Source organism: Amphibalanus amphitrite, unplaced genomic scaffold (assembly GCF_019059575.1).
Source record: "Amphibalanus amphitrite isolate SeventyFive unplaced genomic scaffold, NRLGWU_Aamphi_draft 001830F_arrow, whole genome shotgun sequence".
Taxonomy (NCBI): Eukaryota; Metazoa; Arthropoda; class Thecostraca; order Balanomorpha; family Balanidae; genus Amphibalanus; species Amphibalanus amphitrite.
In genome coordinates this window covers 74238-101314 of record NW_024883323.1, presented here as the reverse complement: position 1 = coordinate 101314, position 27077 = coordinate 74238, and the positions used below count along the sequence as shown (strand labels likewise).

The 27077-nt window shown below is 52.7% G+C and overlaps 2 protein-coding genes across 5 annotated transcripts in view; one reads left to right on the top strand and one right to left on the bottom strand.

The window, feature by feature from the left end:
• Window positions 1–1460: 1460 nt before the first annotated feature.
• The window catches only part of LOC122375391 (tripartite motif-containing protein 2-like), a 29312-nt gene continuing 3695 nt past the window's right edge, over window positions 1461–27077 (bottom strand). The window contains exons 1-10 of one of the 3 annotated variants that reach the window (XM_043354745.1): window positions 10900–10975; window positions 9012–9121; window positions 8476–8580; window positions 6727–6881; window positions 5928–6095; window positions 4843–4983; window positions 4233–4340; window positions 2684–3725; window positions 2325–2410; window positions 1461–2008 (exon numbers count right to left, since the gene is read on the bottom strand). In XM_043354745.1, the coding sequence (XP_043210680.1) occupies window positions 1856–2008; window positions 2325–2410; window positions 2684–3725; window positions 4233–4340; window positions 4843–4983; window positions 5928–6095; window positions 6727–6881; window positions 8476–8580; window positions 9012–9093 (2040 nt within the window). In that variant the 5' untranslated portion in view covers window positions 9094–9121; window positions 10900–10975 and the 3' untranslated portion in view covers window positions 1461–1855. Of the gene's footprint in view, window positions 2009–2324; window positions 2411–2683; window positions 3726–4232; window positions 4341–4842; window positions 4984–5927; window positions 6096–6726; window positions 6882–8475; window positions 8581–9011; window positions 9122–9458; window positions 9533–10899; window positions 10976–27077 lie in introns of those variants that run through there. The other 2 variants (XM_043354746.1, XM_043354743.1) reach the window with 2 other exon arrangements.
• LOC122375392 (cyclin N-terminal domain-containing protein 1-like) overlaps window positions 11268–27077 on the top strand; it is a 30885-nt gene continuing 15075 nt past the window's right edge. The window contains exon 1 of one of the 2 annotated variants that reach the window (XM_043354748.1): window positions 11268–11486. The gene's annotated coding sequence lies outside the window, so the exon portion shown is untranslated. Of the gene's footprint in view, window positions 11487–22604; window positions 22688–27077 lie in introns of those variants that run through there. The other variant, XM_043354747.1, reaches the window with a different exon arrangement.

The following is a 27077-nucleotide window of genomic DNA, read 5'->3' as shown; positions in this document are numbered from 1 at the left end:
TTCAACAAACAAGTTTGAAGCAGTTCCGGGAAAAAAGTGAGCTTCTTCACCCCAATTTTGAAAAGTTAAGCCACACTTCCGAGTCAGGAGCACGAAAATGGATGATATGAGAAAAGTTTGGAAAGCGCTCGAATATGACAAATTTGCGTTTTTATCAAGCATGACGGCAGGTACAGTGTTGTCTTTTACAGTGAACGAAGGGCGGCAATGATAGACGTATTTTCATAATTTACCTTTAGCTCGTGCAGTCACTCGTCTTCCCATAAACTGCTAAAAACGAATGTGCCCCATGCACGAATGTGCCCCACTCTCCCCTAATTGTTACGAGCTTCTTCGTGATCGGATGGCGATATTGTGTCGCACCTCTCGCACCTCTGTCAGTGCTTGGTGTTGATTTCAGGCCACACCATGCGTTAGTGGGTTGTCACTATTGTTAATCGTAAGTTCATGATGACACAGCATTTTTACGTACAGTCGTCACCGCGATCGACTGTTGGTCAGTCGCATTAGACGTAGGTTTCGGTGGATGCGCGGGCACGACTGTTTTTCGACGGACGCTGTTCGTTTCGTTCGGTCTGTTTATTATCGTTCTGTGTTCACCCACGGACCACTGATCTGTGATGGTGTACGACGCGCTAGATTGGCGTCTTGTGAAGATGTCTAGTTAAACGGGCGCATTTTACATGTGCCATTTGAGACGGGTCACCCGGCATCCGCATCTCCGTGTTACGTGTCTCCCAATCCAGACATGGCTATCGGCTATAGTATGCGTGGAGTCCCTGTGCATTCCTGGGTCATTTTCACGCCGCTAAGCGCCGTTGAAAAACATTTTTCCCTTCCCAGCGTTTTACTTTCAGTGAGAAAGTCCATCAGCATCAGGCAAGCAGCATGTGTTCTGATTAATTATCCTATTTCTTCGGTAGATGATGTTTTCCATGTCGTATGTCTCACAAAAGTCGAAGCACAATGCAATATTTATCAATGTGGTTACGTGCCAACCGTATGTGTAGCTGTGGTCCAATATATTATCTCGTGAAGTGTCACGGCCAGCATGATGCCTTGCTTATTTCATTATCCCAAGAGTATCTGCTCAGAGGTTTTCCAGTGTCACTCTGTGCCAAACGAGTGCCCACCTGATATATCCAGTTTAGATGCCCAGTGATTCCCGAATGAAGTCACGACCGCTGGCGTAATAACGACAAATCGTGCAAAATGTGAACTGTGATCGTCAATTGCATCAATTTACCGAGGTAACTGCAGGGGCGCGTGGGCCATAAGCCCGCCTGCGAATAACTCAAGCCCAGCAGTTAGTGGCCCGCGAGTCAGTGTTCCAAAAACCCACGGCCCCAGCCCAGTCGAGAGTGAGACCATCCTCTCCCAAACGATGGGTTATCTCTGCTGCACCCAGACCGTCCTTCACCACCCCGCCGCCCCAGAAGAGCACTCGAAATCCGACCGCCTTCATAATGCGCATAGTCTATTTGCGTCCAATCTCACATTGCCGCACGTACAGAAAACAGAATGGCTATATCAAACATCCACCGGATCATGAAATGAACAGTATACAGTATACACAACATACAAACACAACGTGGCGTGCAGTTCGATGGCTGTTGGTGGCGGGCGGTGCGCGGTCCGGCACCGCCAGTAAGTACAGAGCGGCCGGCCGCCCGGCGACGCCGTCGCGCCAGCGGCCGACGTTAAAGCTGTCGTCACCAGAGTCGGGGCGGCGCGGCGCGGCGCCGCCTCTACAGGAAACAGGCACAGTTAAGTACGCTGGAGACTAGACCGAGGATGGGCGGCGGGCAGCGGTCCGGCGGCGGCGGCGGCGGCGGCGGCGCGCGGGCTCGCCCAGTCACAGGTAGCGGTACTGCTTGAGGCAGTTGTTGCCGAGGTCGACTACCAGCACGGAGCCGTCGTCGGAGCAGGCGAGACCGGCCGGCCGCCGCAGCCGGCTGCCGTCCGAGTCGATCCAGAACTGCAGCTTACCCGTGTCCAGGGAGAACACCTGATGGGCAGGCCAGGGATGTTAGTGAGAGACGAGACGGGCGGAAGGCCACCGGGGGACGGGAGGGGAGCGGGCACTAGCAGACGGACGGACGGGGGTCGCCACTAGAGGGCGTACAGACGAAGAGCCGGTACACAAGGGGCGTGGGCGATGAACATATTTGTCAGTTTGGTCAGGGTTCCAAACACGCCAGTTTTCATGAGATGTTTGTTGAGCAAATCCATTCCGTTATAGTAATTCCGCTCTCCGCTGACACAGCAGACTGGCTGGTGCGAGCTGCCGAGTTCATGTGATTGTGCATGCTCGTGTGGCTTACCTGTACGTAATGCCGAGACTTCTCGGTCCTTGTGGCCAGTACGTTGCCGAGGAGGTCACAGGTCACGCCGCCGTAATACCCGCGAACTGCAACACAGCATATTGCACATTTATAAACAATACCATTACCGTACATCAGTCATCAGCATATCACCTATAGTTGTTTTGCCCATTAGCTGCTCCATACCTATCTTCACTGATTACTTAGGTCACTAGGTGGATGATGCTTTCAGCGCTATCACTGATTTTTACATTGGAAATTAGAAATGTAAAAATGCACACCACACAAAGTCCAATAATGCTCAGCAGCCAGAAGATTGGTTCTAAACTGCTCTCGCGGCGCGGTCGTCGTCCACTCACCGCTCGGCTCGGCGATCATCTCCCGCAGCAGCTGGCCCTGCTCAGAGAACACCTGGATCCGAGAGTCGGCCGCCACCAGACAGCCGTCGGGCGCCACGCACACGGCCGACAGCAGCCGGAACTGGCCGGGCCGCTGGCCGCGCTCGCCGACAGTTCGCAGCAGCTGGCCGTCCCTGCTGAACACCAGCACCTGATCCAGCCCGTTGTCGGCCACCAGCAGTTCTCCGGCCCGGGACACGGCCACGTCGATGGGCGCCTGCAGCGCGTCGTGGCTGAACTGGCTGACCAGCCGGCCGTCGGGCATTACCTCGGTCAGCTGCCGGGAGCGCCAGTTGACCAGCACCAGCGAGCCCGTCTCGGTGACGGCGATACCGGTGGCACCGCGCTCCTCCAGACCCGAGCCGAGGATGTGCTGCGTCACGCGCAGCTCCCGGTCCAGCACCTTGACGCGCGAGTTGCCCGTGTCAGTGACGTACACGGAGCCGTCGGAGGCGACGGCCACTCCCACCGGCTGGCAGAGCTGGTCGTCGCCGTCGCCGCGGGCGCCCACACAGCGCACCGGGTCGTTGTGCTGCGACACGTCGAACTGGAGCGGCGCGCGCGCCACCGGCCGGCCGAACAGGCGCACGTCGAGCGCGTGCGGCCCGGCGCGCCGCGGCCGGAACGTCAGCTGGTACGTGCCGTCCTGCAGGTCCGTGATGCGCACGGCTGACTCCTGGCCGTCCGGATCGGTGAGCCGCGCCGTGAACGGGTCGCCGCCGGCCGTCTGCCGCTCGCCGTGGTAGTCGAGCGCTGTGAGACGGACCGTGGCCCGCAGGTGGGCGGCCGCGTGCACCTCTCCCAGCTGACACAGGCCCGGGAACGTGCGCGAGGTGCGCACCCGGCCGAACGCGGCCAGAGCCGCCGCCAGGTCACCGGGACTCGAGTTGTGCTGGTACTCGTAGCGTACAAAGCCATTCTCTCGGGGCTCGCTCAGGCGACTCACAGAGTCGAGCTTCTGATTGAGCTCACTGATCTGACGTGTGATGTTCCGGACTTGAACCTGAGACAAGAGAAAAATATATCAGTGGAGTGGAGAAATCACAGGTCAATGGACGCTCCACGAGCGATGTAATGCACGTAATAGTCAGGACTGAATGTCCTAGCAGGATAGGTCGCTTACGGGACGATAAAATAGCTGCGAACAACGACGCATCGTCCGCAATGTGACATTTAACGACCACTAGCCTTGTCAACCGACTAACTGGCTCGGTACTAGCCTTCTACTGACCTGGTACTGCTGCCCGTCGCAAGCTGGCTCTGATCCGTAAACTCAGCGCCGCCAAGTAACCCTGTAACTGGTACTAACCTGGTACTGCAGCCCGTCGCATTGGCTCTGACCTGATATTGCGGCCCACTGGCCCAGCACTGACCTGGTACTGACCCGTGGGACAGGTACTGGTACTGACCTGGTACTGCAGCCCGTCGCACTGGCTCTGCGCCTGGTGTTTTAGCCCACTGACCCAACACTGACCTGGTACTGACCCGTGGGACAGGTACTGGTACTGACCTGGTACTGCAGCCCGTCGCACTGGCTCTGCACCTTGCTGCGCTCCGAGTCGATCAGCCGCAACTGGTCCTCCAGCACAGTCTTCTTCTCGTCACGGGTCTCCTTCACCTGAAGACAAAGAACAGCGTCACTAAGGACCACGTCTCAGTAGAAGACTGAACACGCGGGCTGAAAAGGCAAGCAGCTGTGACAGAAACGGAAGCCACTCTGGGCCCCAATGAAACTGATGAGTTCCATGACGAAACCAGGTCCTATAAGTCAATCTGCCCGACAACATAAATATGGAAGGTAAAGAATATGAAGTTTGAGTCCATTTTGGTCCTACGGTAGCAGCAGGATATAACAGTTGATTAGAGAGAAAACAATAATCGAGGAATCGATATAGTTTTTATCACAAATTGCGCCTTAAACCATCCATTCGACACCGGCGCCCGTCTCAGCTCACTTGGTTTGGCTCACCGCTCTGCTTACGCTCAGTGTGGCTGAGTGGTCCACTCGGTTCACCTAATTGAGCAGCTGCACCCGCTGCGACTCACCTGACTAAGTAGCTGCTGGACTCTCCACGGAACTCACCTGACTCAGCAGCTGCTGGACCCTCCACTCGACTCACCTGACTGAGCAGCTGTGCCCGCCGCCGCTCGAGGCTGTCGATCACCTCCTGGAACGAGGTGCTGATCTGCTCGAACGTGGCGTCCACGCCGTGCTCCAGCTCGTGGATCTCGGCCTGCACCGCCGTCTTGGCACGGTCCAGCTGAAATAGGCAGACCGTTAGCATTACGGACGCACGAACGACACACAACATGACTTTAAGACAGGACTGCAACTTACCCGACATAGGTCAGACAGGTGGGGAGTGCCAAATGAGCGTTAAACAACATACCTCTTAACCCGCGTCGGGCCGGTGCTCCGCGACTTCCGCGCCTGGCCAGGGGGGGGGGGGGGGGCGATACCTCAACAAATACCTCTTAACCTCAGGGGCACACAGAGGGGTCACAACTCACAGGTGCATTTTTCCGATTCAGTGTGTCATGTTTACCTATAAACCGATGTTTGTGAGGGTTTTTAACATCATTCGTCCAAACTAGGCGCATTTCAATTTTCTCCCATTGACTTATAACGGAGAGGTCGCAAAACTGACCTGACCTTATGTCACCGATATCAAAACTCCAGAGATATACATTTTGTACATACTGTTACTCTTATCAATCGCTGGAAGTTTCGAGGCGATCGTTTTTGTGTCGGTGTAGCTATGACGAGGATTCAAACTTTTTCTGAGGTGAGGTCACTTGACCTTACCTGCTGACCTGACATTGAAAGCCCTGGGTCTGAAATTTTCACAACATGTGTGGAAAAGATGCATGAGCAGGTGTGCTAAAAACCGCAGGGGGGTGTTCAAACACCCCTCCCCCCGGCCCGGCGCGGGTTAAATCGTGACCGTCAGATGAACCTTTTGGAGCTGTAACACCAGATCAAGCTGTCTAGAGACAGGATACACAGGTGTGTCGCAGCAAACATGCTTCAGCTGTTCTAAGCCATGGTAGTATGGTCTGATAGGAAAAGAGCATGTCATGGGTGAAAACGAAATGAGCGTATTATCCGGACATTCCTGAGTGGTAATACAAGAAAGTTAACACTACAGTTGCTCCAATAAGCTCTCACAAAGCTGAGTCGATCTGTCTCTCCGAGCTGACTGACCTTTGAGATGCACTCGTTTGCCTTGTAGAGGAGTATTTCCGACATCCGTTTGATGGCTATGGAGAATGGTACGATGGTGTGTTCGCAGGAGTCACTGAGGCCGCCGTGGCCCGTTTCCGTGCACAGCGCACAGAACACCGTGTCGCAGGTCTCACAGAACAGCAGGTCCTGTAATCACCACAGAACGAGTCATAGAACAGGTCCTGTGGTCACAGAACACGGTGTCAGTCTCACAGAACAGCAGGTTCTGAGTGGTCACAGCAGAACAATTAGTTAGATATAAAACAGGCAGGTCCTGTGCCTCTGTAGTCACGGCAAAACAGTGTCACAGGTCTCAAAGAATAGCAGGGTCCTTTGGTCAAAGCAAAGCATCATGTCACTGCAGGACTCAGCTACAGAACAAGAGGACGTCCCGCAGTCATAGCAAAACAGATCTCACAGAACAAGGATGTCCTGCGCCACGTATCCCACAGACAGAGCAGGCCCTTTGTCCTGTGCCGTTATATTCATAGAACAACAAGCATATCCTGTGCATTTGCGAAAAAAATGTTGCACAAGTCCCAAAGAACAAGAGTAACTATAGCGGGCCTTGGTCATAGCATTTCCCGAAGAACACCAGCCGCTAAACAACTGATCCCTCCCCCCCACGCCACAGGACGGAATCGGTCACGATGCCACAACCCGTACATATACCACACGGTCACCCAGAGTACGTGACCTCAGCCCAGCGGCCACCCTCCTCCCTGTTTGTTTATTGGGGCTTTAGGGCGTGCCGATTGCTGTGATCGCTACCACTGACCTCTGTCTGGTGAGTGGAGCACTTGGGGACCACCTCGCGTCGCTGGCGGGACATCAGATCGAGCAGCTGGTTGACGACGAAGCTGGGAGGCAGCGCCGCCACCCCGCCGGTCGGGAGGGTGATCAGCGCCCGGCAGATCGGGCAGCGTAGGGTTCCTGTTGGCGGGGGGCTCAGGTCAGACAGAGTGCTCTGCAGAGGCGCCGGGCGATACAGGACGGGATGGCAGGGGAACAGCGGCCGATACAGGACGGGACAGCATCACCGGGTGAGAAGGCAAAACAACATCGCCCGATGCATAGCGAGCCAGCATCATCGTTCGATACTTGACAAAATGACAGGATACCATCGGCCAACAATGGTTAATAGGACAGCAGAATACCACCGGCCGAGACATGGCGGGAAAACGCCATCGACCAACACACCACACACAACCACTACCGAGTCCGGCGGCAAGGTACATGGTCGGACGTTAGACCGGGGTGCGGCAGCGCGCTTCCAGCTCTGGCTAGGACGCGACTGAGCAGCGGATTCGCACGGCGCCCCGCCCGCGTCTGACAGCGCCAACAGTGTGTACACAGTGCGGACGAGCGGATAATGGTGGCCCAAAGTCTGTCGGCGGAGGAAACACGGTGCCTACGATCGGCCCGGAGCGGTGTAGGCATTTCTCTGAAAACTTCCGGAGTCAGGTGTATGCATATAGGTGCTTACTGCCTAGAAATAACGGCGCAAAGCAGAAAGCACATATCCCTGGTATGCCGGGCGGTGTAATTGTAGCGCACTCTGTGGATGCGTCTTGATCGAAGTTGTAACTACTTAGCACCATCCGTTATATGCCGGTCGGAGAAACCGTGTGCACTTCAGAACCCCAGAAGGGTGTTTGTGTAGGGGAGGAGGCGAAGGGAGGGGGGGGGGAGTATGCGTTGTTATAGTATTTTTCAGTCGGTGTTTTGATAGAATATGTTCGATATTTAAGTAGAACCCAGTTCCTAGTTAGTTGTGTTGGTGAATGAGGCACGGGTCATTATTTTAGCAAACCCGGTCGGCGTTTTAGTGCACCCTGCCGGCGGGTGAGTTCGTCAGGAGGAGGGCGACTGACTGACGTCAGCTCGGGGCTGGCAGACGGCCAGCGGCGGCCGGACTGTATCGACTAGGCCGTCGCTTAGCGCTCAGCGGCGCACGAGCGGACTTCGACCGGTCCCGACCCGTGGACCAGCGAGCATGGAACGCGGTGGGAGGGACGGGACGAGACGGGACAGCCAACAGGGGCGGAGTCACCACCCCTCCGGCCGGGGGGGGGGGGGGGATCAGTCGCCGGACAAAGAGACAGCAAAGGATCGGTTCGGGTGGTCCAGCTCCCATAATAGACCCAGGCCACAGCAATAGCGCGTATGGTTTTCAGTCATCGCCACTCCTGGTAATAAATCCACGTGGGGAAAGAGAAAAGAACAAAGAAGAAACAGCAAAGAAAGAAAATGCACCAGGGAAAAAAGAGCAAAAAAAAACGTACGGAAAAATAAGGAACGAACAAGCGACACAAAAGAACGAACAAAAATAACATTCAAAGACACAAGTCTTCCACTTCGCTGGATCATTCACTGAGAGAGCCCTCAGCTTCCACTGGTTGTCCCACCAAGCCCTCAGCCAGTTGACCCAATAACTCCACTCTCGTGAAACTGACCCCTCAGCCCACCAGTCTAGCCCTAAGCCGCGTCCCCGGTCACCCCGAGTCCGGTCTCACTGGCTACTCACCCGGCTCCCGTGTGTTGGAGGTGACGATCCGCGACAGACACTCGAGGCACACCGTGTGCGAGCATGGCATCAGCTTGGGCGTGTGCTCGGCGCCGTTGTAAGTACCTGAAAATGACGGCATAGGTCCGTAATTGTCAGTGGATAACCCGGTCCTCCTGCTCCACATGTTATAACATTCAGCTCACGCTAGTAATGGTGGTCGATCGCAAAATCACTGAACATGGCCAGCGCAGAATATGGTCGGCCAAAGGGGGGGGGGATCGTTTGAACCGAGATCTTATAATATTATGAGATCTCTGTGGTTTGAATGAATCACTATCTGAATTTTAGGACGACAGATGCCAAAACCTCTCTTCAATACTCGATGAAAAGTCTCTCCTTCTAGTTGGAGTATTACTATTCGTGGATGACTACCTTGTTATCTAAAACGTCAACAAAAGAAATACTGAATTAATGACAATCAATCCCAAAAAGTATACACTTAATCATAGAGAACTCAAAGCCTATCAGTTTGTCTGTGTCACCAGCTCACTCACATAAGCAGGTACCGCACGTCAGGAAGCTCTCGTTGAAATCGTCATAGTTGATGGAGACCGTTTCCACCAGCGTCGAGCTCATACTGGCTACTTTCCTTCCAAGTCTGTACCTGGGTAAAAAAGAAAAACAGTCAGGAAAACAGAACAGCAAACACAACCAATATCAACTCAACAGATTATCTGTTATTGACTGATCTAACTTACTTAAGTCTGTCTAGTTAGCAACCAGACAGAAACTGGAAGGGAACTAAGAGGATTCAGGGGTCAATGAGGGCAAAGCTTCTTAAAATTTCAGAAGATTTGTCTCCTTTGACATCCAACATGATGCAACTTGTAAGTAGTCATTAGGTAGTCACCACAGCACCTCTTAACACCTATGCAGCTTGTAAAAAATATGCAAGCTCCATTTTGCCACACAATATTTACTGCTAGACAACAGCTACTGGCCTGGGTCGATCATGAGTTGGTCCTGCAAAACATGAAGCTTGAGCTGGGTCTGCCACTGCAGAGGGTTTGAAATTGGGTTCTGGAGAGAGCACACTATTAGGCCTACTTAGCCCAGTGACAACCAATGACAGTCTGACTGGCTTCTACCCTTTGGTAATTACTTTGAGACTGACATGCTCCTCTGCATTGATATGACTACCACACAGTTTGTCCTTGTACCATAATAATTAAATGTCCACTGAATGCATCATGGTCACTTCTATTCCAATATGAAGGATGGGCTCAAGCTGACAAACAGAGGACCAAATGTCGAATTAAAGTTTGCTGAACTTAGTTCAATTACATTGGTATCTAATCGATGAAGCATGGAGTAGCCATTGCATGGCTGAATGGAACAAATTACATTAGGTAACATCTTGGGATCCATCCACTATGGCCCATGCAAAATCCCCACAGTGAAGTCTGCATTAGGTAGTCACCTACATAGTTATCCTGCTTTCTTGATTGTTGTGCAAAATCATTTGAATGGCAAAGCATAACAATCTCAACAAGATCTCATCAGTGCAGGGTCATTCAGGCCAGTGTAAGTAGTGAGGTGTTAGCGTTAGTTCCCAGTGTTGTGATGCAGATTTGCAGTGACAGATCCAGGGGAGGGCAAACAGGACAATTCCCAAATTGATATGGCAAAATTTTAGCATTATTATGCCTATCATACAGTGCATGGAAAAAGCCACTAAAATGCTACTGTTTGCCCCTCCCAAAACTCTGGGCTGGATCTGCCAGTGCAGATTTGGTGTGGAGTAATGACTGGTGGGTGGGCATTAGGGAGAGGTGGCATCAGGGTGCATGTTTGGAGATTGCAACACAAACTGTGGGACTTTTTAATAATATTATTTCCAAGTCTTGTAGCTTGTAAAATTTAGGAAATTATAGACTATTATTTGGCAATTTCTATTATCTATTTTTTGGTGATGCAGTGACACTCGTTACGGTAGCAAAATACGCCCGGAGGGCACCTCTCCCGAATGGCCCCAGAGCGGTGCAGGCCCCAATTTGATGGATACTGTACTGAACTGCTGTGCCAGTGCTTGCAAACTATCATCCAAAATGATATACAGGTCAGGAGACTCAGCAGGGCCAGCAAGGGAGATCACTCGGTGCCCAGTGGCCTACTGTCAGAGAGAGGCAGTACAACATGATTAGGCACTGTAAGCCTATTGCCTGTGCATGATGATCATGAAAGAACCTTTGTAAGAAATGTTAACAAGTATAATTGACAATGCAATGAAGACAAAATAAAGTGACATGAAAATGTTTTGCAATGCCCTGCAAAATTCATATTAAAGCTTGGGGCTCCTTCATCCCTGCATAAAATTTATCACCCAACATTGACATTAATCAAAATGCCAACGACCTAATCAATAACACATCAAAATCTCACGATATGTAAAAATGCTGCAAAATGCAGCTTCTAATGCATTTTGATGCAGGGTTTTGATGTGCTTTGTTGACAACAGACGTTCAAGGTTGTGCATAAACAAGCCCAAGCGCAGTGAATCTGGCCTCATATTCTTTTAGCTACTGCTACCATATAAAGTTTTTTTTTTCGTTTCGAGGAACAGGCATTTCCGATTTTGCAAGAAATACACAAACATATTGGGCTGGAAAGAAGCATTCATTTGTCATAAAAGCTAACAAAAATTGAGAAAATAAGCACTTTCTGGCAAGAAATATTTGACTATCAGATATGCAAGATATAATTATTTTTTAAAACACGTACGTCATCAAATTAGGGAAAACAAACGCCCATTCATCAACCCGATGGAACTTGGAAGCACTTCAAAAGTTCCCTGATCCGTCTCAGAATGTTTATGGTCAAGTTGAAAGGGCCTTGCTATAGGTGATGGCCTTGGTCAAGTCGCAGTGAAGAAAATTGATGGTGTCTACGCAATAGATAAATACCTATACCAAAACATAAATTTTGGATTCAGGAATGGGCACCGGCTCTTCGTAAGCCTCAGCTGCAAGGTAAGACTGTCGAATCGGTCGAATCGATTATTTCAGTTTTCCATGTTGATGTTGATACCATGGAATCCGTCATCCCCAAGGCTATATAAACCGTCATCCCCACGAATCAGCAATCACGACGCCCCCCCCCCCCCCACACACATATCAATATTGTTGACTGTTGAGTAGGTACTTATGTTTCCCGCCTATTTTCCAGGCTGTGCCACCAGACACGGACCTTCGGTGGCGCCGACAAGACAGGCCCCATTCGTATGTCAATTTTACCGGCGGTCGCTACGTCAAAGTGTTCCTACGGGCCACTGTCACGGACTCACGAACCACTGCGATCAATCAAGGTCAAAGTCGGCGTGACTATTGGCACGGCTGGAAAATCAATGTGTTGTGGCCAAGTGAGTGGCGAGTGCTGCGCTCAGGACCGACTCGGCGCTGAGCTCAGTCGGTCGCGGTTTGGGTTCAGGGTCGATTGCTGAACCGACGTCCGATACTGTCCGGTCGAATCGAATCAGTGGTAGATTATCGCTGAATATTGCCGACACGATGATGAACCGGTGCTGAGTCAAGTGAATCCAGCGATGAATCGGCATTAGGCGGACGCTGCTGAGCTCCGTGCTCACTGCAGTGCTCAGCTACTTACTCAAACACGGTCTCGACAGGTCGAATTCTCGAGTAGGTACCGCCCACCAATCAAACCAATCAGCTAGCCACACATTTTGAACGGACAACTGCTGTGAGCTGTCCAAGTGGGAAACCGCAGCTATGCATCGGATTCGGACAAAGTGGACTGGAGTGTGGAGCCCATCCAGACTTGTCTTGATACGCAGTGCAGTATGCGATGATCCGGCAATGATCGCTCCGTCATCTCCGACTTGTCTCTAACGGCCCGGGCCGCACGTGATCTCTCGGCGGCCGGCTCCGGCGCCGGCTGGTCGGTGGCGCGGGTCAGTGCGGACGGGGTGGGTCGCACAGGCGCCGCCCCAGGCTGGGCGTCTCTATCGACCGCTGCGGCACAGCACGAGGGGTAGATCGTGATCGCTACGGCGGTATAGGGCACCCGACAGTCCACGGACCACAGCGGCTGCACGGTGCACAAAGCACATTCTACGGCCACGGACAACTGGACAGCCCAGAGTCCGCAGTCAGTGCGACTGGACAGTGTGCAGTCCCACAGTCACGGTGATTAGCCCTCAAACAATGCACAGTCACGACGACTGGAGACCCATCGCTGAAACCAATAAGCATCGCCTGATGCCAGCACAGAGCGAACGCACATATTCCAGCCTAACAAAGCGACGAGCTCTCTCCGCCAGCCGGATTCATCGCAACTTTTCTCTCAGATGTCGGTCGATATCGGGATCGAGGAGCAGCTGGCCACTTATCGTGACATCTGGACGGCGGCCAGGTTCGACCGCACGACACAACGAGGATGGCCGGTCGATTGGCCTCGTGGCGTGTGTTCCTATATCCACCGCATGGATAGTTCGCATCGTACTTCCGTCCGGGAAGAGTTAGCTCACAAAGGTTGACTGTCGAGTGTTCACTGGCCCTGGGTCGAGGTGTGAAAATGAACTAATGAACGGATCGACGGGCCATCACCTCCGCCGCATCGCACGGTCCAGTTTCTGAATCACACGGTTGGTGTAAGTCCGGAAATTTCCGCCGTTGCTCGAGTGATTCTTGGTCAGTGACCAGCCACGCTTTAGGCGAGGTGCACTCTCATATATTGCGCGATAGGAGGCAACCAGACAAAGCAAAGCCTGATTGCAATAGTATCAACGAGATACCAATATTTTCTGATGCGCTGTGGCTAAGGGAAGCTGCCGGCGTGCTGTCGTTCGTCGTCGCTCCGCGGGCCCGGCGGTGGTCCGCTGCCGTCCAAGGCCCGACCACGCCCATCGCTCGGCGTCACCTTCCCACCAGTCAAGGTGACGGGAGGAGGCGGGCCGCCGGGGCCGGTCGGTACCTACCCGGTCCTCCCGCCGAGCCGCAGTGCCGCCGGCCGGCCGGACACGGCGCTGAGGCGCTCTTTACTGCCCCCACCTGCGCGCTGCGGAGTTGTTCCGCCCGGGAGCGGCGGCAAGACGGTGGGATTTTTGCCGGTACTACGGGCCTGTACCGGTACCAGTGTGACCGGTGCTGACAAACACAGATCTGTGACCTGTGTATACCGGCACTACACACTGCTACCTGCTCCGCTCCGGACACACACAGACCGGTGTCAGTACCGGCGCCACACTGCGCCATAAGGGCTGAGTCAGCTGGTAAACTCGTCACGTTCCCCTGTTTGCAGTACGGCAGCCGCTCTGAATGCGTCACGTCACATGTCCGTGCTCCCCGCAGTCGATCAATGCAATGGTGGCGGCGGAGCGGCGGGCCGGGCTGTCGGTGGCCGTATACCATGGTCGGCTCGGGCCCCGGACCGGAGTTATGCTCGACCCGGGCCGGAGTTATGCTCGGGCCAGGCCGGTCCAGTCGGGTGCCGCGAGGCCGCTCACCTCCGGGGGCGCGGCCGAGCCGTGGGAGAGGTGACGCCGCCTCCCACGGGGGCGGAGAGTTCAGCGGAGGCGGCAACCGCCACCCCACACCGCCACAAACACCCACCTCGGTATGACTGAACTGCAGCCGTCTGGTGCGAGTTGTTCAAAACTCGGTGTGGCACTGAAGCCATGGGTTTTGTATAGGCTTGGTAGTTGGTAGGGCCTGAGCCCTACCAATAATTTCCGAATTTTAACATTAACCCCATGGCGCTGCATGCTAAGAATGGTTTTGGTATCCTAAAATTAACCATTATAGCCCTACCAATAAATTTCGGAAAGTGACACCCGTGACTGAAGCTGGATTCTTACATCGGCATCGGTGGGTAGTCGACACTGCATTTATAACCCCACATACATGCACGCTACACACCGCACAGTGCACACATGTGAGCATCTATAACACTTTGAAAGTAAGCAGTTCAGTGCGGTCACTTTCCGTCTCCGTCACATCACCTCTCGGTCTTCCCTCCCTGTCTCCGAACCTGTCCCTCCCTGTCTCCGCCTCTCTCTCTCTCTCTCTCTCTCTCTCTCTCTCTCTCTCTCTCTCTCTCTCTCTCTCTCTCTCTCTCTCTCTCTCTCCGTCTCTCCCTGTCTCCGCCACTGTCTCTCCCTGTCTCCACCGCTGTCTCTCCTGCTGAGATCGGTCCCGAGAACAGCTCCGGGCTCAGCAGATGCCCGCCCGCTGAGCACCTCGTCCCCGTGCCCTGGATAACACCGTACCGTCCGGTCCGACCGGCACCAGCGTCCAGGGTAGTACAGGCAGCTGCGCAATAGTCCGTACCTAAGGTCCGAAACACCTAAACAACATATAAACAAACAAGCACAGGCAGCTGTGTCACGGAGATGGCAAGTCACCAGTGTGACGGGAGAGCACAGCCGGACCAAGCACCGCCACGGTGTAATGTCATGTTCTCAATGGATCGCTATCTGCCTACCATCCATCATCCGTCTCGCGTTCACCTCTGACACACTTTGATTGGTAATGCAGACCAGACAAGTTTTCCTTTCAGTGGCTCCCATCAGAAACCGCTGTCCGCAAACGTTCAGCGGTGCCCTGCTTTCACGGACGGCACGGACCGCTCGCCGTGCCGGCCGTTGTGGCTCACCACCTATCGCCAGGGAGATCTATTCTCGGCTGTTCCGACAGTTTTTCGAGAGTGTTTGTCTGCCCGGTGCCTTTCCTTGAGTCAGTCAGTTGTGTCTGAGACGCTGGAGCTCGAGGACGAACCGACGCGACGCGTCTCTCTTCTCCCATACCTCTGAGAGATGTTGGGTGACCTGGTGGTGGGATCGGGTGTTTGTCTATAGGATGGACGGTCCGGTCCACCTGGAGTTAACGGTTCAGTAATGACTGGTGCAATAAAAACAGCTTGAATGATTGGCTTCACCAACAACCCCGTCATCGACCGGCTAATGCAAAATTGCCGCAAATTCATGCATGAACAAGGAAATGTTCATGAGATATGCACGGATTTTACATTTAGGCCGGGGGGATCCAGGGCGTCGCAAGTCCATTTACGACACGTCGCAAGTTACGACACATGTCCCGTCGCAAGTTGTGTCGTAGCGAAAAAGGAGGGATGTTGAGGAAAGAGGGGTTTGTCGGAGGATACGACAGAACGTAGCTGCGACAAGGTTTAAATACCCGCTTTACTCGAGAATTTAAAAGGCTACACGATCAGCTGATCCCGTAGTAAGCGTCAGTAAGGTCGAAAACTCTATCAAGCATAAAGGAACATTCGCCCTTCTGGTTTGCGAGCTTATGAGACAGCCAGTTCAAGCATGTTCTCTGATTCTGAAGCTTTGTCTCAACTGGGTGACTTGTGGTTGCTAACGCTCACGTGAGTTGCCATGAATTTTGGGATCGATCACAGGAGATTCGTGGCGCTATAGGGCATCTAGAAGCGATGCTTTAGAAGAAATGAGTTAAGAGAGTATGAGGTCACAGAGAGTTAGTAGAGTTGGAGATTGAGGTCACAATTGGATGTTACAGAGGTCATCTGGGACACTTCAGGTCACGGAGGTCAACTTGGGGTCATCACAGAGCTCAATTGGAGACCACGGAAGTAATCTGAGACACGTCAGGTCACAGAAGGCAACTTGGGGGCAGGTCAGGTTACAGAGGTCAACTCGGGGTCATCACAGAGCTCAATATGGGGTCATCTGGGACACGCCAGGTCACAGAGGTCAGCTTGAGGTCATCAAAGAGCTCAATTGGAGGTCACGGAGGTCATCTGGGACACGTCAAGTCACAGAGGTCAACTTGGGGTCACCACAGAGCCCAATTGAAGGTCATGGCGGTTATCTGGGGCACATCAGGTCAGATAGGTCAGCTTGGAGTCATCAGAGGGGTCACTTAGAGGTTACAGAGGTCATATGGGACACGTCAGGTCACAGAGGTCAACTTGAGATCATCACAGAGCTCAATTGGAGGTCACGGAGGTCATCTGGGACACGTCAGGTTATAGAGGTCAACTTGGGGTCATCACAGAGCTCAATTGGAGGTCATCTGGGACACGTCAGGTCACAGAGGTCAACTTGGGGTCACCACAGAGCTCTATTGGAGATCACGCAGGTCATCTGTGACACGTCAGGCTACAGAGGTCTACTTGGGGTCATCACAGAGCTCAATTGAAGGTCATCTGGGACACATCAGGTCACAGAGGTCAGCTTGGAGTCATCAGAGAGCTCAATTGGAGGTCACGGAGGTCATCTGGAACACTTCAGGTAACAGAGGTCAACTTAGGGTCATCACAGAGCTCTATTGGAGGTCATGGGGTCATCAAGGTACACGTCAGGTCACAGAGGTCAACTTGGGGTCATCACAGAGCTCTATTGGAGGTCACGGAGGTCATCTGGGACACGTCAGGCAACTTGGGGTCATCACAAAGCTCAATTGGAGGTCATCTGGGACACGTCAGGTCACAGAGGTCAACTTGGGGTCATCACAGAGATCAATTCGAGGTCATGGGGGTCATCTGGGACACATCGTTTTTAGAATTTGGAGAATCTTTTGGGGGATGCCCCTCGCAACGTCCAAGACCGCCTTTCTGGATTCGCCAGTAGTTGCTGGAATGGTGTTAGGCTACTTCATATCCATGAATACCCCAATAAATGTGAATATAACATATTATGCACCATGTTCAACACTCTCGCTGGCGCGGATTGAGGCCTCATAGACGAACCGTTGGTTCTTGCTTTATAACTCGCGTTAGCGGCAACGGATTGCAACGAAATTTTCAGGATCTCAAGTTTCAACAATTTTCCACGTACCATGCAAATTTCGTGACCATGACCCCAATGACCTGTGACCTGTGACCTCTCCCTCAAGGCCATATCAACTTGCGACACAACTTACGACTGCTATTTCAAATTCGTAAGTTGTGTCGTAAATCAGGCACTTTGCGATAGACTTTACTTCTTAAGTAACGCTACTCATCAATTGATCCCTCCAAAAACGACTTACTACACAACTTGCGACACGTCGCAGCTGCGACGAGGCTTACGACGCTCTGGATCCCCCCAGCCTTAGTATCGCCAATCGGCCACCAATCCGTTTTCAATGCGCATTTACTTTGCTCACGCATCTGTCGTAGAAGATGTCATCTCTCGGGCAATATACAGCCGGTGTTAGCCCGGCTAGGCTTCCCTGCCTTCTCCCGGACGGCAGGGACGGTGTCGGGGCCACAGCACGACGCCAGTGTCGACTCTCCCAGGCACGCTGCCCCGTCCAGGTCCGGTATGGCAACTCGTGTTGGTCTGGTCAGACACCTTGCCGGTTTGGTTTGAAACTCTATTTCCTGGTTCAAGCCTATCGCCCGGCCTGATGCTCATTGCATGTCCCGGCTAATGAGTGACGACCTATAAGTTATAGGCTATAACTGTAATATATAGGCTATAACTGTAAGAGCCGCCGTCTATTATAGTCACTCCCATCTGATGCTAGCGCATGCCGCTGAACCCGGTCAGTGGGACCTAGTCTGCAGTCCCACGGGTCAGTGGGGTCTGCAGTCCCACGGAACAGTGCGATCTACACTCTACAGTCCCACGGGACAATGGGGTCTGCAGTCCCACGGTGCAGTGCGATCTACACTCTACAGTCCCATGGGACATTGGGATCTCCAGTCCCATAGGACAGTGGGATCTGCTGTCCCATGAGCGCCCGGGTGGAAGTGGGTTCTGCTGTCCCATGGAGGTCCCACGATGGTCGGTGGATCTGTTGTCCCATGAGAACCCGCCCGGTCATTAGGATGTGCTGTCCCACGGGGCCCGGCTGGTCGGTGGGATTAACAGTCCCGCAGCAGCCCGGTCAGTGGGATCTGCTGTCCCACGGGCCACGGTAGTCCGCTGGTCGGTGGGATCTGCTGTCCCACGGAGCCTGCCCAGTCAGTTGGATCTGCTATCTCAAGGGACATTGAGATCTGTCCCAGGGGGCCCGGCTGGTCGGTGGGATTAACAGTCCCGCAGGAAGGGCAGTGAGTGTGAGAGCGGCAGTGGGACCGGTAAGCCGGATGACAAACAAGGTGTCGCAAGGTACCCGGCTGAGCCGGCGACTTTGCGCGCCCATGCCAGATCATCTCGGATATATGGAGCTCGGTACGGACTACGGATAGCAGGGAGTTATTCAGGCCACAGCCGGCGGGTTTCGCCAACTGCGTACTGGCCTCCGCTCTACCCAAGACTAAGTCGTTGTCACGGCCGAGCTAATGTCCCGAACGCGGCATTCACTACGTGACTGGCTACAAAACGTCCAAACTGAATGATACATGTGCGCAGTAACGCACCTTTCATTTTCTACACCTGGTGCACGCCTGCACGGTGATTCAGATTGACCTTGTGGTCCTTAGCGGGTTCATACTACGTGACCTGTCAGTTTGTTCATACTGCAACGTCAATCACGGACTATCGCTGGCAGAGTCCTGAACTAAGCTTGATGTCATTAGCAGCCATTTGGCAGAGGCAAACAGCAGCGTTAGCGCCTCCCACAACACATCGAGTGTGGGCTGCCAGCCAGCCTAACGCAGGCCAGTCAGAGGGGCCGCAGAGCTGTCACACTAGGGAGGACACGCACACAACAGGGCCGCGCTGAGGCTTAGATGTGTCGGCTGTGGAATTACCCAGGTGATGGAGGGGTGAAGTGTGAAGCTCCACGGGAACCCCGGGTGTCCGTGAGGCTTCACACTTCCGGAACCCACGTGGTAGCTGATTTCGAGGGATCGAAAAATGAATGGTGGAGTAATGGGACCCATAGAAAGATCCGCCATGTCCCAATGGTGAGGGTTAAATGGCTGGGGTTGAGGGTGCATTACAAAGTTACACAGTGCACTGCAAAATTACCAGGGCAGAGGTGGTGTCCAGACGGGGACGGAGGCGGACGGCGCTAGCCGGTGACCTGGGGCAGTCACCGGGCGCCGCCACCAGTCGGCTAGCATCGCGGCCACACAGTTCAGACGCACGTCACACGCACTGACACACACGCATCTGCCGACACATCTCCGTGGTCACTGATCGACGCGGCCGACCGCGGCGGTCAGCCAACGGACCGCCCCGCCCTCCGAGCCCCCCAGCTGACCCCACACACTGGCTGACAGCCCAGGGCCGCTGCCGGTGTCACACACACGCACACGCGCAGTCGGAGCCTGCACTTTGGTCCCCTGACAGCCTTTGTCGTATGGCGGGTCACACCCACTCAGCAGTCACACTGCATTGGGTCTTTTATCCCTCACAAAGGAACCTGTAGTGATTACCAGTCACCCTCTATTTAGGGGAATGTCTTTGCAGCTGTGAAAGGCGTGAGTTCACACAAGGTGCTTGGCTGCGCCAGCTTATCGGGCTATCGCTGTGTCAGCGTTGGATCCAGTGTGATATCATGTGGGATCCAGCTCAGCTAAATCAGGTGTAGCTGATTTCTCGGTCCTTCTAGACTGCTCCCGTGCCAGCGCCGGCCCCAGCTCAGCACCGTCGTATCAGCGCCTGATGTAGCTAAATCATACAGACGTAAAAACGCCGGATTCAGCTCAGCCATCGCTCTGTCAGTGTCGCGGGCCACTGGGTCTCGGTAATCCGTGCGCCATGTCGTATCATGCCTGCCGTGCGTCCGTCGGCGACGTTCCTCCACGCCTCCCGGTCATTACCTGTCTGCGCTATCGGGCTCAGTGTCCGCTGACGGAGCGTTCCAGCCGGACGGCGTGACTACCGGCTGCTCCCAGCCGCAGTCCGGCCAGCCACTGGCCTCACGACGGACCGGCACCGGCGCTGGAACCTGCAGGCGCGGCTAGAACGTGCAGGCGAGGCTAGAACGTGCAGGCGCCGCTGGAGCTGGGCTCGGCCGTCCGCCGCCCGCCCCGAGAGGCCGCCCTACCCACCGTCTCTCGTGCACGGCGTGACGGGCTATTTAATTTAGTGCCGTGCCAGTCGGCGGGTGGCGCACGCTGGCCGGCCCCAATATACGCTGCTATCGCGGCCGGATCGGCGGCCGGCGCCGTTAGTATTCCGAGATAGTGTCACTGTGATACCGGGTGACACAGGGCGCACGGAGCGCTGGACGCAGCACTGGGACGGCCGACCGAGCCGGGCGGCGGCCGAGCGGCGCGGCGGTCGGGCCGATCACCTGGGACACTATACGACAACTCTGCCACACCACACTGCCACAACAGAGAGGTGACGCTGCTTCGATAAATCGCACTGCAGACATGGCAAAGGGATGATTGTGCTGTCCTGCTAAGGAGTGACATGATCCTTCGCAATTAATTAGTTCCATCGCAGGTAGGGCCTTGGATGCAATTTTACGACATGCCTTTGCCACGAATTGCCAACTCCCACAGGTTTCTCAAACGGCACAAAGGTGAAGCCTCCCCCGGAGCTAGGAAAGCCCTGGTGTGAGCTCTGAGTAAATGTGAGCTCTGTCCAATGTGAGCTCCGTCCCACCACACGGTTGGATCGCACGGCGCTGTACCCAGCTCTCGTTCTCCGCTCCCTGCTGCCGTTCACCGGAACGGGCCTCTGTCCACGACTCCACAGCTGCCGACCGCCCATATGTGACTCCACTTGCAGGTGGCGCCTGGCGGACGAAATATGCAGCTGCAGCTGCCGGTCACCGGCGTGTCAGTCAGACACCGTTCGCAGCTGCCGGACACTACAGCTGCTCCGGCCACCGGTTGTTAGACGGCCGGTCGTCGCTTGGCGACTGGAAGTGGGATGGCTCCGTCCAGCCGCCTTGCAATGACATCATATATTTGGGTTATTGGTAACCTCTCACTGATTATATATGTTGTTGTTGAGCTGGGACGGATTCATTTGGCAAAATATTGTTCAAACACCAGCTTCAAGTTTTTATTGGTAGCTTTCGGAAGCGTTACAGCTTCCTTCGTCAGCCTTGGATAGAATTCTTAAAAAGACAGATAAACACGTAAATACAAAACAATTCAAAATTCAAAAAACGCCACTTAAACTTAAAGTGGCGCAGATATTCGAGAAAAGCTCGTTTCGTAATTCGTAGCGTTCCACTTCGTTGACGAATTCGCGTACATGAGTAAGCACAATAAACAAAAATACACCGCACGAACATTGAACTATCATTTAGTCGCCTAGCCGAGCACACGATACACATCTGCCACCATGACACCAGGTTTCACGGAGAGAGTTACAGGGGGTCACGGAGAGAGTTACACGCGCGGTCAAACCGTTTGCCCGGGTTGCTACCAGGCCAGAGAGGAATTTGAAAAGCTTTCTGGTGCACCCCAAGGACAAGAGGGACATGTGTCACAGGACGGGCTTAGTCTACCAATATGAGTGTGCGTGTGGAAAAATTTACATAGGAGAAACGTGTCGTAGTATTAGAGCGAGAGAAACAGAGCACAAGAGGGCGATACGCAACTTGGACGAGAATCATTCAGGACTAGCCAAACATGTTATAGAAACGGGCCACTGTGTCGCTTGGGGAGATGTGAAAGTTTTAGCTTACGAGTCTGACTGGAGGAAACGGAAAATCAAAGAGGGTATTTTTATCGACAAGGCGAGAGGAAATGTGCTGAATGTGAAACCTGGTGTCATGGTGGCAGATGTGTATCGTGTGCTCGGCTAGGCGACTAAATGATAGTTCAATGTTCGTGCGGTGTATTTTTGTTTATTGTGCTTACTCATGTACGCGAATTCGTCAACGAAGTGGAACGCTACGAATTACGAAACGAGCTTTTCTCGAATATCTGCGCCACTTTAAGTTTAAGTGGCGTTTTTTGAATTTTGAATTGTTTTGTATTTACGTGTTTATCTGTCTTTTTAAGAATTCTATCCAAGGCTGACGAAGGAAGCTGTAACGCTTCCGAAAGCTACCAATAAAAACTTGAAGCTGGTGTTTGAACAATATTTTGCCAAACTAACCTCTCACTGAATGCCTGTTCATGGCAACTCAAAATATTTTAATCGTTGTACTTCCTACCCAGCTAGCATTATTTTTATTCGAATGCATAACGACAGCGATTTGAATGCACGACAGCCGCACGCTGTTGTGTGCGTTTTGGCAGATGGCCAAGTGCCCGGTCACATGACCTAGCCTGACCTTGACCGCTGCGTGGAGTCAGACTCCTGGCGGCTGGGCGGCGTGGTCCGTGTCTGTGGTGCTGCTGACTGACGGTGGCAGGGGGCTGCTGTCTCAAGGAGACACGTGTGGTGAGTAAGATTCACGGTACGGCCCGCTGGTAGCTCTGTGAGACGGCTTAGTGTCCAGAGTGCTGGTCACCGCTGCACTACTGGTGTCCAGAATGGTCCACTCCGCGGGGCGGCGGGACGGATGCGCAGTCCCCGCCCGTCGTCCGTCTGTCCGTCCTTATCTCTGTCTCTGTCGGTCTCTCCGCTTTGTGTCTTCCTTAGACTGGCTCGGACAGTCCATTCTCTATATCCTGGGCGCCGGAAATGCGTGCCGGACTGATATCTGGCGGCGACGGAAGTGAGAAGCGGCGTCCACTATCAGTGCCAGTCGGGGGCGACTTGTGCCGGACAGCCTTGGCCCGGCGCGCTGCGCATCCGACGCTGCCTGACAAAGACAGCTCAGACAAAGACCGTCTCAGGCGGTCCACCACTCTTTGTTTTGTGCATGCCAGTCTAAACGGTGTTGACTGGCCGCATGCCTTCTTCTTTACTTTGTTATCAAGGCTATGCTGATAAAACCTTGATTTATGCGTGCGTGTGTCCTATAGTGCGGTTGCATAGGTCTCTCCTGCAGTCTAATGCATAGCTCACTGGATGGACGACAAAGCTGCACCGTAAGAAATATGATTTGACGATAAAAACGAGCTGCTCCTGTTTGGTCGTGGGAACTCACGCATTTCCCATTCGCGTCAATCACTCTTGATCCGTGACAAAGTGATGTTTTCCTTACATTCCTTCGTCGTCTCCAATTGCTGATTCGTCGCCTTATCTCTGATATAATCTGCAGTGCAACCAGCCAATGCGGCCACTGTTGGCTGTTGCATACCCATACGACTGGGCCTGGGTAGCGGGGAAGGGGCGCTCGCAGCGCTGAAGGAGCAGGGGATAGCGGCGGTCATCCGAGGCCCAGTCAACATTTGCTCAGCACTAGCCGGCGGAGGCGGGTGTAATGGTGACTGGGTCTGCTCAGTTGATCGATCTCGACCTCAGCAGTCCGTGCTCGCCTCCCGCCAGTCCGGCGCGGCCCACGATCCGCCGGTCACGGCACGGCGCTGCACACAGCCGCTATCTGGGTTCAGAAGTGGCCAATACCCTAATTTTCGACAAATTTTAAAATGTGATTTTCTCACATTTTCTGGTCGTAAATTGATCAGACTGTATAAAATATCATCCAGAAAAAATATTACTCATTCTGGCACATATTGGTGGGCTCCCAAAGTACACCGTTTTGTTTTGCTACGTGAGGCCGAACTTGTGCTGCGATTTTCATGTAAATGTTGACGAGTCTCCTGTCATATTCTTTGCTTGAACATGCGTAAGTAAGATATCAGCTGAAAGGGGAAAATGTGCGGAATCCATTGGTAACAAAAGTGCATCTAAAAAACTTCCCACTCAGTTATTGTAAGCTAATTGTTGCACACTTGCACAAAGCAGAAGGGCTTGAGGATTTCAATATTTACATAGGCCTACCAAAAAACGCACAGCGTGCTTCACATCGAGACAACGTCCATAACATATACCGTACAATTGTTATTCATTTGCTGAAAAAATTAGGTCGGCATCACACTGCCGGCAAAAGTTATTGCAGTTTTAGTGACGCTAGGTCGCCGCCCGGCCGACCCCGGTCAGGTCGGCCGGGCGGCGGCCGTGCAGCTGACGTCCGTGCGGTTCGGCAGCTGACCAATCAGCTGCGAGAGAGGAGCGCGGTCCGTCTAATCGCTCCCGGCAGTTGCTTGTGCTGAGGGGTGCTCGACGCTCGTGTCGATTGCATTTGTTGGTTGTCGGTTGTCGATTGACTTGTGGGCATACTTTCTGGTGACCAATAAATGTACGTCGTCTTAAAGGAAATAGTTCACTTTCACGAAATTATTTTTTTTTGCAACGATTTATGATTTTTTATGTTCAAAATAATCAGCAAAGAAAATAAAACCTTTTTATAACAAAATATTTTTTTTCTATATTTTGATATAGGAAGAACTTTTCAGTTTCTGTAAGGCACACGCGATCCAGTATGAAAAGAGCATGGGTCCCGAAAATTCTTCAGAAACAGAGAAATTATCGCAGCCACCGGCATTTGGGCGATCTGCTCGATCTGATAATGTTCCCCTGAATGTCCTAATTGATCAGTACGAGAATTTCTCTAGAGTTCTCGTAGATAATTTCTCTAGTTTCTGAAGAATTTTCGGGACCCATGCTCTTTTCATACTGGATGGAAATATATGCAAGGCACACATCCTCAACGCAAGACACCTTTTTCGGGACGAGAAATAGAATATCTTTGCCTAGGGTGATCGTTGGGCTGTAAAAGCTCCTGATTTATGCTCGTCTCAGCCCAAGCTACGGAACTGCTATTCCAGTTCAAAACCCATGTTAAAAAGTGAACTATTTCCTTTAACTGAATGTAGTCTGATCAAATTCAATAAAGCAAAAAGACATCCAGCCAACAGTGGCGGCGGATTCGATTTTGGCGTGGGGGGGCAAGGTCCCAGTCGAGATGATGTCATAGGCGGATCCAGAAAGGCGTTTTCGACATTGTAGTGGACATACCCCCCCCCCCCCAAAAGTGTCCCAAATCCAAAAACTCCTCGGATTTCGATTCCTTATGGGGAGGAGCCTTTTGCATGCTCCTTTTTTTGCTTTTTACTGCTGAACAGTAAGAAGCAAAAAAAAAATACTGATAAAAGTGTTATTATTAGGAAACATAAGGTACGTTTTGTCTATTTCGGGCGATGCAGGGGCCAGGGGGAGGGGGAGTAAATATTTGCTTTAAATGCCCGCTCCCTGGATCCGCCAGTGGACGATGTAACGCTTTTCGTATTGCTGTACCTATTAGAAAAAAGCTCCCATGGGAAAAATTGTGCCATAACCCGATCGCATATCAGATGCTGAAGAACGGCGCCAACCCTTTTGAAGTAGGCGAGCGCTATTCTTCAATGAGGTAACTCGTTACCATTTCCTCTGTTCATTTTACGTTCGATTTCCGTTTAACCTTCCTCAATCCTCTATATTTCTGAGACAGATGAGGGAGCGCGGCGGCGGGCTGGAGTGAAGGAACGGTAGCCTGGAACGAGAATCCAGAAGCTCTGGGTGGGGCGTTTCTTTATTAGGGCTTTAGGGTGCGCTGACTGCGGTAAGGTTCAAATTATTACATCAAATTTTGCCACGACATCTACCGGTTCAGGCACTCGAGAATCAGCGGCCAGAAAGAAAAGAACGGAGGGACGCTCCGTCATTTCTGAGATTAGACGGAATTTGGTTATCATAAAAGGACGAAGACGAAAGACGGAACCCGTTAAAAGAACGAAGCCAGATTGACGCTACCCCCACCCAAAAGGACGCGTTTCCGTATCATAAAGAGACAAAGACGCCTCTGGTGACGTAAGACTTTGCGTTGTTCGTGAAAAATAACGCATCAGAAATAGCGCTGCTCTTCAGCAGCGCTTTTTTACGGCATTGATACGATATTTAGCTGGTTACGAGAGCAACTTGTGCGAAATGTGTTTCAGACTGCATGCTAATCGATATGTGAACTGTATGACATTGGTCGGGAGTTATTTCACACGAAAATTAGTCAATTTGACATGCAGACCAAGTACCTATAGACCGCCACCTTATCGTTCTGCAGCTATCGTTGTTTATCGGGCATACACATTAGGTAACAGGCAGGATTGGACACTTTGAGATGCAATATCCAGTAAGTGGTAGGTGTTTACTGTTTGCAACTGCCTCCCAATAGCTCCACCCTCACCTGGCCTGTATCCTGTGTCCTCTGGCGCCTCGACTGGTATCACGGTTGGAGGTCTGAGTCACGTGGCACTACAACTTCTCGTTAGCACTAAAGTTCTTGTTTGCACGCAGAGAAATTCGTATACACTCCGCCACGCTCAAGCGCTCTCGCTGGACTGTCCTCACTGTCCCCACTCACAGAGAAGATCCACAGGCCATTTCTTCCCCCGCTCCCCCTCCCCCCTCTTTAGCGTCAGTTCGTCAAAACAACACCTGCGCCCCCCGTCTCTCTCTCTCTCTCTACCTACTCCTTCCCTCTTTCCCTCCCTTTCATCCCGTGCCGCCGCGCGCGTTCGCCGCGCGCCGCGTCGTCCCCTAGAGCGATAAGATGCCTTATCAGTATCCCCTCCTCTTTTACCTCTACCGCCTGTCCCGAGCCGCCACGCTAACTCAGGGTGTCCATGCGTTGTTCCCTTACCGCTTATTAGACACCCTATCACTGAGTAAGACATAGGCATTACCACATTTATACGCAAAAACAATCTTTGGTGGGTTTCAGCCTAGCAGGAGAGACTACAACATATTACATACTTCGCCTATCTATTATATCCTTGATCGTAGCCAATGCTATGTATCGTAGCAGACAACAGCCCCCCGGTCCCATAAAAATTCAAATATGATCCCA